Source organism: Bos grunniens, chromosome 10 (genome assembly GCF_055505025.1).
Source record: "Bos grunniens cultivar Pamir isolate PY7600 chromosome 10, Bosgru_T2T1.0, whole genome shotgun sequence".
NCBI lineage: Eukaryota > Metazoa > Chordata > Mammalia > Artiodactyla > Bovidae > Bos > Bos grunniens.
In genome coordinates, this window is record NC_141174.1 from 63201126 (window position 1) to 63216745 (window position 15620).

The 15620-nt window shown below is 33.4% G+C and overlaps 1 protein-coding gene across 2 annotated transcripts in view; it reads left to right on the forward strand.

The window, feature by feature from the left end:
* The window catches only part of MDGA2 (MAM domain containing glycosylphosphatidylinositol anchor 2), a 919864-nt gene that overhangs the window by 566165 nt on the left and 338079 nt on the right, over window positions 1-15620 (forward strand). For both annotated transcript variants that reach the window (XR_015133654.1, XM_086318927.1), the window contains exon 5: window positions 3298-3430. Coding sequence is in view for 1 of the 2 variants with exons in the window: in XM_086318927.1 (XP_086175053.1) it covers window positions 3298-3430 (133 nt within the window). In the remaining variant the exon portion in view is untranslated. The remainder of the gene's footprint in view (window positions 1-3297; window positions 3431-15620) is intronic.

Genomic DNA, 15620 nt, shown 5'->3' on the forward strand with positions numbered 1-15620 from the left:
TGGTGAAATATAAGTATTCATAGTACTTTTAATTGCAAAAGAATTTGTTTAAAAAGTATCTCACCTATGATAAATCCTCTGCCAGGTGCTTAGGACTGGAGAAGGAAATGGCAACCCACTCCAGTACTCTTGCCTGTAAAACCCCATGGACAGAGGAGCCTGGTGGGCTGCAGTCTATGGGGTCGCTAAGGGTCGGACATGACTGAAGCGACTTCACTTTCACTTTTCACTTTCCTGCATTGGAGAAGGAAATGGCAGCCCACTCCAGTGTTCTTGCCTAGAGAATCCCAGGGACGGGGGAACCTGGTGGTCTGCCATCTATGGGGTCGCACAGAGTCGGACACGACTGAAGCGACTTCGCAGCAGCAGCAGCAGGTGCTTAGGACATACTACTGAGAACAAGACAGACATAATCTCCCCCCTTACTAGCAAGGGGGGAGTATGGCAGAAAATAAATCCATTACCAAAATAAGTGGAAAAAAGAAACTGTGTTATAACAAGATATAAGCAGACCTCACAAAAAAGGATTCCTCTTTTTCCAGAAAGTAAGGAAAGACTTACCTGTGGAACTGAGGAGTGTTGGGATTGAAGAATGAGACAAAATTTGTTATGCATAAAGTAAGGAACCAGGCATGTGCAGAGGGTCTGTGGCCACAAGAAGCTGAATATGTGGAAGACATTAGGAAAATGAGAGGAGACAGGAGAGGTGAGGCAAATGCAGGTCACAAAGGCTTGACAGTCATGTTAAGAATTATTATGTTTATTTTTAAGAACAATAACATGGCATTCTTTTGATTTAAGCAGAGAGAGGGCATAATCAGATTTCCATGTTTAAAAAAAAAAGTCCTGATTCTAGATTAGATGATCGTATTTGCTTGGATTCTTAAGCTATACTAAGCACAATCAAATTTCTCAGCTGAATGTTGGGCTTAGAGCATTATATTTAAATATAAATAAAAAATGTTCAAGATTGGATGTGTTGCAAGGTCAATAAGAGAATCTGAGATGGAGATACTGAATATATGAATATGAAATAATAATTGAAAATCTAAGATTCCTGTTGCTAAAAAAAAAAAGAGTAGATTTAGAGGAAGAGACTTGAAGTCTGTTTCGGGATATGTTGAGTTTTAGGTATCTACAGACATAAAAATAGACAAAATACACGTAAAAACTTTGCTTTATACATCTGAAATTGAGACAGTTCTGGAATAGAGATAAAGACTTGAAGAAAAACGCAGGAATACTAACGCATATATATGGAATTTAGAAAGATGGTAACAATAACCCGGTGTACGAGACAGCAAAAGAGACACTGATGTATAGAACAGTCTTATGGACTCCGTGGGAGAGGGAGAGGGTGGGAAGATTTGGGAGAATGACATTGAAACATGTAAAATATCATGTAAGAAACGAGTTGCCAGTCCAGGTTCGATGCAGGATACTGGATGCTTGGGGCTAGTGCACTGGGACGACCCAGAGGGATGGTATGGGGAGGGAGGAAGGAGGAGGGTTTAGGATGGGGAACACATGTATACCTGTGGCGGATTCATTTTGATATTTGGCAAAACTAATACAATTATGTAAAGTTTAAAAATAAAATAAAATTAAAAAAAAAAGGCAGGAATATAGGGCTTGCAGTATAAATTCATCAGCAAGGATAAAATCATTTAAGGAAATTTTATAAAGTGTGATTAACTGTGAAACAAATACAATTCCAGAGAATACCAACAGTCAAGTGTTAAGGGGAGAAAGAGAAGTAAAGAAATCTAAGCAATGATATTCAGAGGTACGAGGAGGAAGACGTAGTATCTTGTTCAAAAAATTATCTGAGTCAACTGGTTCTAGTATATTCTTCCTCTATGCTTTCTAACTAAGCACACTTTTATATGCATTGTATATAGATAATATGAAAGCTCTGTAATATATTGAGAACATGTTTTAAATATAAATTCTAGAACAACACACACTGACTCTTTGTGTATTCTGTGGGGTGTATTTGCATCTGCTTATACAGAAAAAATGCAATGTCTTTCATACAAAAAAATTTAAGATATGATTATTATTTATCCTAGAGAGGAAAATATTGTTTTAAGGTGTGACTGTTTTAAGACTGAATTTTACCAGTGAATGAAAGGAGTTAGCCAAATGCCTATACACACTGAAGAATATTCGAAAACACCATGTACCTGCCTATGCTTGTTTTGTGTGTGGGGTGTGTTTCTTTTCTTTTTGTTGGCAAATGAATAGGCCATGTCTTACGTATTAAATCACTAAGTATTCTGATTCTTTTGAATAATGTATGAAAGTATTGCAATTTTTAGGACTTGAATGAAGTCCTTAAGTAAAATAAAAGAAACACATGGTTCTGTACAGATGTTATCTGGAAAAATTAACATTTTGAAAATTGCTATACCAAATAAGATGTCATTGGGAGACATTTTTACCATCTCCATAATTAAGTTACTTGTGAGAGGAACTATTTTGAGAGATGCATTAATAACTTTAGCTGGTAAAGAAAAAAATCCCAGGAGACCTTATTTGAATTGGGCAAGTTTTTTTCATCATCTTATTGTTGTTGGTGGTTCTTTTTATCTTTTGCATAATTTCAGTGTTTTTGTATGGGCTTTTTGGTTCATCAAGAGTGGATAAGACATTTTTGGCAACTTGCCTAATTTGAATTTATCTGCAATCCTGCAGATTTACTCAGGAGATTTAAAGTCCTGAACGTAAAGTAACAAGAACAAAAATAATATAAAAACATCATGAAAACTCTTTAAATGCAGTTTTAGATCTATCATCTGCCGTTGCTCCATATACACAAAATATTTATGTATATAAATTTAATTATCTACTATTAGATTGACTTCATTAACTTTGTTCTACCAACAGTGTTTCATTTATTGTCTCATCTTCAGAATCCTTTTCTTTCATAACATTTCATGTTGAAGTCTGCATAGATTACACTGTTTGTTGAATAGACTCCATTATTAAGTACACTGTTCTGATCTTTGCATAATAATTTGCATGACTACCACCAGGAATAGATCCTCCCCTTAGGAAGCTGGTTTGCAAAGAAATTGTTATGAATTTTCATTGCTGTTTGTTAGCTTTTATCTCCAAGCACATGGCAGTATGATTTTTAAAAGCAATATATTTTTAATATTTAGGGCATTTTTCTTAAATAAATGACAATCTTCCATATTCTGATAATATGATTTAAAATACAGTGTCATGATTCATCCATTTATTAATTCGGTTACCACTGACTTTTTCTAATGACTTTTTCTACATTTTCAGGGTGAAACGAAGATTTTAAAACTAAAGAATCTTCGACCACAGGACTATGCTAATTATAGCTGCATTGCTTCAGTGAGGAATGTATGTAATATCCCTGATAAGATGGTGTCATTTAGACTTTCCAATAAAACAGGTATGGAACTACAATCTGAATGTTTTATGTTCATTATCCACAACAAATGTTTTAAAAGTCTTTATAACTTTTTAACAGACCAAATGATTTCTATAGTATATGTAGGAACAGTGTCTTTTCTTTCCAGAAAATTCTGTGATACATTAAAAATTTTTTATAATTGGAAACTGTAAAATTTAACTGCAATAGACTCCCATGTAGGGTTTTTGTTTATATAGCAAATCAAATTATAATTCCTTAAAATAATGCTTACCTAGATATCACAAATCAGCCTGTATTTTGTTCAAAGAAATTTCAGAGAAATACTAGATTTTTCATATGAAAATTTATGCTCCAAGTTGCTAAAAGTGTTTTGTGATTCCAAAGCTGAGTAAAAGAGCCTTTCCCTTACTATGTTTAATGTCAAGAAAGCTAATTGGTAATTTCAGGTAGGTATTTTTAGGAAATTATTTTTGTAGAAAATGTCAAAACATTAACAAGATTTCTACTTAAGTTAGCCTATGTTTAGTAATATAGACCTCAGAATAATTGCAAACATGTTGAGAAGAAATGCTTGAATGAAAGAGCAAAGAGAGAGCATGTGAATGAGCCACTTTTTTAAGTTTGTATATAAAAAATCACCATAATAAATTAGAATTTGAATGAATTTTGAGAAATTTTCAGTGGCAATTAATGAGTTTTTGATCCTGTGTTATTATATTAAAAGTATAGTACTTTAAAAAGTGCTTTACCCATTAACAAAAACCTTGAAAACTGTAGGGTTTGGTTTTCTTCAGTTTAGGTCCTGGGTCTGCCACTTATTAGCTCTTATTAGATCTTGTTGATCAAGTTACTTTACTCTTCTTTGCCCTAGTTTCCTCATAAACTCATAAAGTTATAGGAAAGGATTTATGAGTTAATGTATAAAGAATACACTAAGGGACACACTTATTTGTTCCTCTGACAATGAGCTAGTAGTTAGCAACTCCATCTACTCATTTGGTAGAATATTAAATCTAGGGCTTTTTGGAAAGATGAAAAAATTGTGTGCTCATACTTTGACCTGTAAAAGGTCGGTTTTCATTCCAGTCCCAAAGAAGGGATGCCAAAATGCCAACGAATGTTCAAACTATTATACAATTTGCTCACTTCGCATGCTAGCAACGTTATGCTCAAAATCCTTCAAGCTAGGTTTCAGCAGTATGTGAACTGAGAACCTCCAGATACACAAGCTTGGTTTTGAAGAGTTGGAGGAACCAGAGATTGAATTGCCAATATCCTTTGGATCATGGAGAAAGCAAGGGAGTTCCAGAAAATCATCTACTTCTGTTTCGTTGACTATGCTAAAGCCTTTGGGTGTGTGGATCACAAGAAACTATGGAAAATTCTTAAAGAGATGGGAACACCAGAACACTGTATGTGTCTCCTGAGAAACCTATATGCAGGTCAAGAAGCAACAGTTACAATCAGACATGGAACAACCAACTTGTTCAAAATTGGGAGAGAAGTACAACAAGGCTGTATATTGTCACTCTGCTTATTTAATTCTATGCAGAGTACATCTGCTTTTTTAACTTCCATGCTGGGCTGGAGGAAACTCAAACTGGAATCAAGATTGTAGGGAGAAATACCAACAACCTCAAATATGCAGATGATACTACTTTAATGGCAGAAAATGAAGAGACCCCTCGGCTCCATCCTGGATGCCTGAACCATAGTTACTCCATTTTGATTTTTAAACGCATCCTTTTTATTAATGATTAAGGCAAATGTACAGTGCATGTTGACAGATGATAAGACAGGGTGTTCTAGTTCAAGCCAGATCATGTGTAAGCCAAGCTGACTTCACCATATCTCAATGTGTGTGAATATTTCTTCAATTCAGTGAAATGAGGAATAGCGTGATAGTGGATATATTATTACTTATGTTATAGCCTTGCATTTGAGAAGTGCTTTATTAATTTTAAAAGTATTTAATGCTTATCATTTAAGTTTACCTTTATAACTACTTAGATGTAAACAGGTGAGTTGTTTTAGTCACGTGTTTTCCCATCACCTGACACATAACAAACTGGCCTACAGCAATTAAAATATTTTCATTTGGACCTACTATATCTCACAAAGTACTCTGCTCAGAACTGTATAATAACATATAAATGGGAGAAGGATTTGAAAAGAATAGATATATATGTATACCTGAATCATTCTGCTCTACATCTGAAACTAACAGAAGCTTGTTCATCAACTATATTCCAATATAAAATGAAAATTAAAAAAAAACAAAATTTTTGATTTAAAAAGTATCCTCATTGGGTTGTTTTGAGGATGAACTGAAGTAAGACAAACAAAAATTCTTAAAGATTAAAGTACAATAAAATTGTATTTTTTTTTTATGCTGAACATATGTGTAATTTTATTACTTTCCAATTTCCACAGCTAAGAAGAGATGGAGATAGGCTTGGTCCCAATGTTTGAAGGGTTATTTTAAAATAGGAGACTGACTAGCTATTCAGATCTTTTTGTGGATCTGAGAAAATGAACTTAAATCTCAGCCATAGTGTTTTATTAGAAATAAATGATTTATCCTAAAGTGGAAAGGAAAAGATTATCACAAGAAGTAATAGGCTTTCCAACTCCTAAAGTCTTGTAAAGCAGCTGGATGACTATTTCCAAGATAATTTTTAGCAATCATTAGCTCAGAAAGCAGAGATTTAACTACCTGTCCCACGAAGAACACAAGATCACTTTCTGGTCCATTATTTTTTAAGCAAAAATATTATATGTCTAGACTGAACAAACAAACTATTATTCTCTTTTATGAATATTTTGAATATTCTCTTTTATAAGTATTTCACAACATTTAGGTTGACAGTCATTACAAAATGAGCTTCAGAGTTATGGTAAATAACCAAATAGAAAAATATAAACTTGTACCTTGTTTGATTCTGTGTTGACATAATCAGGTATGTCATGTGCCTGGTGAATTTTTGAATTTTTCATATGCAAATCAGGTTTGCTTAAGCACATTTCCCCTCTGGTTGTACTCAAAGTTAGAAGAGTCCATGAATTTCAAATAAGTTTTCATCATCTCCATGCAAATTGGCCTGTAAACTAACAAATAAGTCCATAGTTTTACTACCATCAGGAGATCCTAAGTCACCACTGCCATAACCAATATGAGAGTCAGGTATTTTTACGTTTTCCTTCTTGTGAATTTCTAAATAAAAAGTTCTCACACTTCTTAGTGTACACAATGTCAAGGAAAATGTGTAACTTTTGAGGGAAAAGATATTCTATTATAAATACTGTAATGTTTGATTAATCTCCTTTGTAATATACTTAGGAAAGTATAACTTTGGAAATATTAATAATTTTTGTATAGAGATCAAATAATTTACTAAAAATGTATATTTTGTATAGACAAAATTTCATTTTAACATCTTTATAGTCAAATAAACTTTTAAATTTCAATCACTCTATCGACTGGACTTGCACAATGCCCAAATGATAAAGCATGTGAAGATGGAAATAATGTCTGCTGTGGATGAGGGTTTCTAAAAGGTTTTTCAGCAGAACAGTTGCATCGTGTAGTATAGATTCCTAAGCCTATTCCACACCTACTGAATTAGAATTTCTAGGGAATGACCTGGCAATGTATACATTTTAACATATATAAATGCTTTGGAAAACAAATGTCTTTATTGTCAGACTGTTTTCCATGAAACTCTTACATTTTGTGAATAGAAACTTCCATTGATAAAAATCAATATTCTAGACCTGCTTAAAAAAGCAACTACTAGGTGTCATAAGCAACTGCTAGGTGTCATTTTAAAAGTCAGTGTCATCTATAGATTTACCAATAATGTGTTTTCTTAACTTTCTTACTATGAATTAGCATCATGGTAGAGCTTGAAATTATGTATCTGTCATGGAGTATCCAATCATTTGTTGGTCTCTGTTGACTACTTGCTATGCTATGAAAAAATTTCTGTTACATAAATATTATTATTATCATACTAATCTAGCTGTCTTAGACCTCATCATGAACAATTCATAGAATTTTATAAAACATAAGATAGCATGTTTGTTGATTTTCAGTTGTCATAACCTCATAGCAAGGTCTAAAAATCATTTTGATAGTTTTTCAACTCCCTTTTGGAAGAAAACGAATATTACCTTTTGATTGGTAAATTCTTAATGTCCTTGTATTTTTCATAGTTTATTAAAATAAACCTGTTCAAATTTGAAAATTTAGAATATTAATAAATTAAAGTATATTTTTAAATATCATTATTATGGTAACTATAAACTGAAATTTCTCAGATTATGTGTATTTCTAACACGAGGACACCTATAATTTATAATTAAACAGATTTAATTTATTTTAATATATTTCAAGCACTTATATGTTGATGACATGATTTCAAGGGCAAATAAGAATTAAGCATGTTATTTTAGGATGAAATACATATTTTGTACCTACTTGGGAGGTTATGATGAATTCCATAAAGAAATGAAACAGGTGGGGCTAATTTTACTAAATTATATAGGTCTTCTGATTCAGTCTGCTCAAATTTGGCATTTATAAAATTATCCAATTAGGATGTTTTCCATAAATGTGTATTACATCTAGGAACCAAGTCATCCCAAAAATATTACTGACTATAGAAATACGGGAAACATCTACATCCTCCTTCTCTTCTGCTTTCTCTCTTTCTTCTTTCTCCATTTTTTTCCTCTCTAATCTATCCCAGTAAATTTTACCATGGAAAAAGAAAGAGGTTAGGAAACATCTGTTCCCTTCATTATATAACTATTATCTGTTCTTATTATTTTATATAACCTGTAGAACAGTTGTAATGCTCAGCAATTTTTGTGAGACCTAACATAAAATGTTGTGTATGCTGTGATCTATTCATGGTAGTTATCTTCTATGTTTAGAGGAATTTAAATTATCTAAGTGTTATGATTAAATAAATAATACTTCAGTTATTGGAATTTTATGGAGTTGTCTGTAATAGGAATAGTGTGGACATAAGCACCTTCTCTTGTAAAATAGTATATCCCATTGTCATATATAACTAGTAAAAAGATGAAAGGAAATGACTGGGGAAGCTTCTCTGTCATCTGTACCTGAGTACTAACCTTATAAATATTTCTTAGCCGTGTGTATATTTGAACTTCTTTACTTTAGGTGAGCTCCACAGCATCTAGCCAAACAGGTTATTAGCACCACTTATTAAAAGAAAAAGAAGAAACAGAAGGAAGAAAAAGGAGAAGAAATGGAAAAAATGTTTTATTTTTTATAGTAAAATCTTGGGAATATGAATGCTTTAGCAGATTTTTTAAAATTATACATAATGCAGGTTTTCTAAACAACAGTATTTACTACTAAAGACACCAAAAGAGTACAAGCAATACTAGTACAATCTTAATGATAGGCCATATAATTAGAGAATGAGATGTTTCCTACACCTCTCTTGCATGAATTTTGAAGTTCAAAAGCCTAAGGTTCATATTTGTTTTTCTCAAATTGGAGATTTTATTTAGCTTCTCTAAACTTGTTTTTCCCCTCTTTAAAATAGAGATGACACAGAGATCCATATTATTTTGTTTTATAGACTGTAAATGCCCTTAAATGAAAAACTGTTAGAGATTCCAGCACATAACAAATCCAATAAATAGTAGTCATCATTGGGCTGTTAACCTTGATAATGGAGATAAAGAATAAAATCAGTATCATCAGTAATCATGGTGAGATGAGGACAAGAATCTTAGATTTTTGCTAGGATATGGTATATAGGTTCAGTCATTGATTACTAGTCTTCAAATAAAAATTACTTTTATCAGTGGATAAATTAAATACTACTATTCTCCAGGAAAATCTATAAGAATGAATACTTCTTCTGTCATATTTCCATCAAACTATAATTGACAAAATGTTTATCAGAAATATAAAATACTATTCTTTGAAAATGATAAGGAATTAAATAAACTTGCACTTTTGTTGATATGTAACAGATTTTTCGTCTGAGTGCTCCATCATTTCCTATGGTAATTGAACCTATATATGCCCTATCCTCATTAATGTAGCTTCATAATATGAGCATACAGATCTTGAGTATGCAGTGAATCTGGGGACAGAAGCAATGGTCATTATGGGGCTTCAACTTTGGTCTGTCTGAGACGATTTTCTGAATAACAATGTGACCCAAATTTTCCAAAATTCTATTACCATAGTACCAGGAAGTATGCATATTTCTGGGATCTCTCTACACCTGTACATTTTATTGTCCTAGCAATGAATTTTTCAAGTTTACTACATCCAAAGTGAACTTAGACTCTCAGCATGAACTCTTATATACAATATTCCTCATAAACTATTAACTTGCCCAGAAGACATCATAACTCAGATATAGTAGATAGCTAAGCAAAGATTAAAAAAGAAAAAAAAAACTGTTAATCAAATGAAAGGCAACACTATCATAAAAGGGGTATAAATTATTGAAATCCTATTTTTAAAAGTGAAAGTGTTGGTTACTCAGTCATGTCTGATTCTTTGCAATCCCATGGTCTATAGCTTACCAGGCTCCTCTGTCTATGGAATTCTCCAGACTACTGGAGTGGGTTGCCATTCACTTTTCCAGTTGATCTCCCCTACCCAGAAATAAAACCCAGGTCTCCTGCATCCCAGGCAGATTCTTTACCATCTGAGCCACTAAAGAAATATTGCCTTACAACTTAACCAAATACTTTGAAGTATGTCAAATAGTCTGTATTTTAGCAAACATCTAGAACAATTCATTGATATTTCCCAGCTTTACACAGTTATTCTTCAAATGCTATTAAACTATAATTATAATTAAACAATTTAAAAGTTATTTACAAGAGTAAAGGAGTTCAAGTCATGTGATATTTCTTTCAGCAAGTTGGGTGAGATCATGCTAAAATAAAACAATAGAATTTTTACACTTTAGAACAATTAATTTTTCATTTTAGATTGCAGATTTGTAGACCTTGGCTTAGTACTTAATAAGGTTCTGTTGTTCTAGTGAAACTGCTGAGAAATGTGTTATTATAGATAATAATTCAGTTGCTGGAAATGCACTTTAAGGTTCTTATATGGTTTTGAACTTGCCATGTACAACTTGTAGTTTGGAATATTTTTATGATCATTCACTGACAAAGTTGATTTAATACATTACTGGATCTCATGATGATATACAATAATTTCCATAAGTGCATGTAGCTAATCCCATATTTTTTTTTACCCAAAATCCTAAAATAGATTATATCAGTGGTCTTGAGGTTTCTAACCATCCAAGTTTGTCCTGGACTCAATGAAGGTCTCACATCCTATAATCTCAAGCAAGCTAGTATAATTGGCCGCTTAATAATCTAATTCACATGCAGCCTACCCTCGTATGGAACATGAGTCTCAATGTCAGTTGTTAACACTGGTTCACATGCAGCCTTAAGCAGCTCTACATAAAGAAGCATTTGTAAGAAAAACCAAGGTGTAGATCCTGACTCTCCCCACTTGTGTGACCAAGTCCTTTGACTCTTTGAACCTGCTTTTTGCTAAGCCATGTTGACAGCGTGCTATGGGTGGATAATCGATTGATAGAAAGAGAATATTTACTCTCAGATTTCATTTTTATTTGCATGGTAACACTAACATCAATGGAAAATTAGTTGAAATGAGATGGCTACAAAGAAGTAGATACAGCCTATATGTACACAGATACTCTTAAGCTCCAACATTGATGCAGGCAAGTTTCAGGCTTGCAGAATTTGATAAGATTAATACCTCATTGTGCTGTTGTACTTACTATTTGAGAAAAAATAGCAAACAAATAACCCATGGAACTCATGAACCTTCTTGAGAAAATTTTTGCAAATCTTGAGCCTTCAATATTTTGTTTACAAAAAGTCACTGGCAGAGAGGTTTTCATCTCATTCAAGAGAAGATATATTCTTGGTCATTGTCCTGCCTCCAGCTCTAAGACATTTAAAAGTACACATTTCCCCATAGAACTTTACCTTATTACACAAACTGAAGATTAAATGATATTGTATTTAAATTGCCTGGAAAATGGTGGGCTCTAAGTATTGTGGTATTATGGTTGTTAGATAAAAAAAAATTACCATTGTGAAGAAATCAATGAGGAGTTCCAAAATCTCATTTAGCCCTTTGGTTGTCCTTTTTTACTTACTGAAAGTATCAGTGTTACAATAGACTACTTTGTACTTTTCAGCAGAAATATTAAATCACAAATTCCAACTTTTTCAATGGTTACAGAAATAAGTGAATATCAAATATTGTATACTCATTAAATGTAAATTATCATATTTAGCTGTGCTGTGCTACATTACTTCAGTTGTATCCTACTCTTTGTAATCGTGTGGACTGTAACCCACCCGGCTCCTCTGTCCATGGGATTCTCCAGGCAAGAATACTGGAGTGGGTTGCCATGCCTTTCTCCAGGGGATCTTCCCAACCCAGGGATCAAATCTGTGTCTTATGTTTCCTACATAGACAGGTGGATTCTTTACCACTAGTGCCACCTGGGAAGCCCCCAAATATCATATCACTAATATGTGTATTAGTAATGAGTAAGTTTTTACATTAGTTCTGCCAAATTTTTATAAAACCTTTTGGTAATGTGCTTACTCTTATAATGAAGAAATCGATACAATTTATATTCCTACCCTTTCTTAAAATCAAGTATACTAATCAGTACCAAGTAAATGTAAATTTTAAAAAGAAGTAGAGATTGATTATTATCTCATCAGGGAACACTTCTAGAATAAATTTTCTAGTTTAAAGAACAGGAAAAATGCAAACAACTTTTGTTGAGGGAAGGAATGTGCCATAAATATCTGACTTTTTTTCCACTGATATTCTGGTATGGTGAAATACACATATTATTGTTAAAACGTCATGCTGAAATATTTGTTTTTTCAAAGAGTTCTGACCTTAACCACACTTCTCATAGGATTTAACATCCTGTGATGTGGCTAAGATTAGCCTTGCGGCCATTGTTAATTTAAATTCATACAATCATTTGAGCAACATCTAGACAGAATTTAAAAGATTCACATTGGTTCATAAAGGCTTTGAATTAAATTTGAAAATTAAGACAATCCACACAGTAGTCCATATCCTGAGAGTAGAGTATCTCAGGTATTGTTACAGGGACTAAAATGAGAGAGATGAATTGGAGCATAATGATAGTTGATCAGAAATTTGACTTTAAGTCTAGACTTTGACTGTAAGTCTAGATGCAGCTTGTACTTTCGGTTTGCTTTTGGGGCACTTATTTCCAGAGCATCACAAAGATTTTGGCTTTTCCCTCCATTTTCTTTTTTTTTGCAACATCTGTTCTAGAAGACACTTTTTTTTTTTTGAAACAACATACTCTTCTTCATTTTCTTGCTACTGTTCTATTGCTATAGAAAATAGGTATGTCCAATTGTTTAGTAATATGCCTTAGTTCATGTTTCGAGCAGTGTTTCTTTCTTTTAGGTCCTTTTAGTCACTCTTCCCTACTTCGTATATTGTACTACATGACCATTTTTTTTGACTGCACCCTTCAATCACATACTATCGAGTGATTGTGTGGTAAAGTCAACATTATTGATTTCTGATAGACACACTGTGTACTAGAGATTTATGGATAGTAGCCTCGTCCTCTTGTTCAGTTCAGTTCAGTTCAGTTCAGTCGCTCAGTCATGTCCGACTCTTTGTGACCCCATGAACGTCATCACACCAGGCCTCCCCGTCCATCGCCAACTCCCGGAGTTTACCCAAACTCATGTCCATTGAGTCAGTGATGCCATCCAACCATCTCATCCTCTGTCGTCCCCTTCTCCTCCTGCCTTCAATCTTTCCCAACATCAGGGTGTTTTCAAATGAGTCAGCTCTTTGCATCAGGTGGCCACAATATTGGAGTTTCAGCTTCAACATCAGTCCTTCCAGTGAACACCCAGGACTGATTTCCTCAGTTAATGGTACCTATTTCCCTGCTTTGACAAAAAGGAAAATGATCAATAAACTGGTGTACAATTTTTTGGCAGTAATAGATACGACGCTTGTCTGAAGCTACTCTTAAGTTGCAGTTTGATTTTGCATTGCAACGTTGTGCACAGCCAAGCAAGAGGCAGAATTTTTAGTCAAGTAAAATACTATTAGGTAGTGGTTTGTCTTTAGTAGAATCTGGCAAGATAGGTTTACTTTGTTTTACCAAAAATAGTGTATAGTTCTAAAATGGTAAAATATAGGCAATTTCATATAGTTTGACTTACTAAGTAACCATAAGTAAGAAATTTTTTCAAAATGATTATCACAGGTATACATGTGTTCCCCATGTATACCTGTGGCGGATTCATTTTGATATTTGGCAAAACTAATACAATTATGTAAAGTTTAAAAAAAATAAAATAAAATAAAATAAAATTAGAGGAAAAAAAAATGATTATCACATATTGAGTACAAATTAAAATATATATTTTCAAAGTGGAAGGGAAAAGACACAACAGGAAGTAAATGAACAAGCTGTTAGAAAAACAAATAGTGTGATATAGGTTCTTATAAATTTCCCTGGGATTGAATCCACTAAGATAACTGTCTGAGAGGTACGAAATGGGTGAAAAGAAGTAAAACTCCTTCTATTCTTAACTGTATCTATCTTTCTATTTCTCTTGGTGTTGATCATGAATACTTAACTAAAGTCCTGCCTCACTGCATTTTGTCTTTCAGGCTTAGAATTAGCTCAACCTGTTGAAAATTGTAATGTTTATGTCTTTTTCATTTTGGAACCATAAGGAAACAGCAATCAGATATGGTATCCAGATAGAGTTATGACAGTGTGGACGACACAGCAAAATGATAACTAGATTTCAGATCTAGTTATCTAGATTTTCACTGAAAATTCAGTGACTATGTAACAATCTGCGTACTAAGCATTGTTTTGTGTGTTTAAGTCAAATGTTAAATATGAACAGGTTTAGAAAAGCATTATTATATGTATACAGTTCCACAGTCAAAGAATATGTAATATGGATTTAATTCTCAAGTCACTGGAGAGTTTAATAGGCAATTCAATACATATCAATATTAAGATGAAGAAAAACAAAGCATAGTTCAACACTGCAAACAAATGGTAAGTATTTGTTTCCTCTGCAAAGATATTTCATTAGTGCATATTAATCATGCAGAATGGGAAATATGGGTTTAACAAAATCTATGTTGAAAGCATCGGAACTAGAGAGGGAAAATTATATTTTCAATAGTTTTGAGAAATAAAATATCAGCAGGACATTTTTTGTACATGCATTTCTCATGTGTCAAGAGGATTTGAATTCAGAGGTGATTCAGTAAATGTTTTATCTTTTATATTAAAATTGTATTTTAAAAGTTTTGTTGGCTTTTAGTCTTTCCTTAAGCAACATTTTATTTTGTGCAGCTTTTTTAGTTCCTTCACATATGTTACACTACAGTATTATCTTACTCAAAAAAATAAATGCCTCCCTTATAATATAGCTACATTGTCCCAGAATATGGCAACAGTATATTTAAAAGTACTCTGAATGTCTGAAATCCCAAGATAAGAAACAGCTATTTTTGACTCATGTTGGATTTAGGTCTCTAATAAAAGTCTTAAACAGGAGTTAGTATTTGCAGTGTGTCAACATGATACAGTACTGACAACTATTACAAGGTCTAGAGTTTAAAATTGCCATTTTTCTGAAGTGCAAACCACAATTTTGTGGTTTGTAATTTAGTCCAATAAATTGGGTCCTGCTGCTGCTGCTAAGTTGTGTCAGTTGTGTCCGACTCTGTGAGACCCCATAGACAGCAACCCACCAGGCTCCCCCGTCCCTGGGATTCTCCAGGCAAGAACACTGGAGTGGGTTGCCATTTCCTTCTCCAATGCATGAAAGTGAAAAGTGAAAAGTGAAAGTGAAGTCGCTCAGTCGTATCTGACTCTTAGCGGCCCCATGGACTGTAGCCTAGCAGGCTCCTCCGTCCATGGGATTTTCCAGGCAAGAGTACTGGAGTGGGGTGCCATCGCCTTCTCCGAAATTGGCTCCTAACCACACACAAAACTTGGAATCAAATCCCTTTTCTTTGGCACATTCATTTTTAACAAACTATGCTCTGATTCAGCCTCTCTTTTCCTTTCTTTTTCATTTAATTAACCGTGGG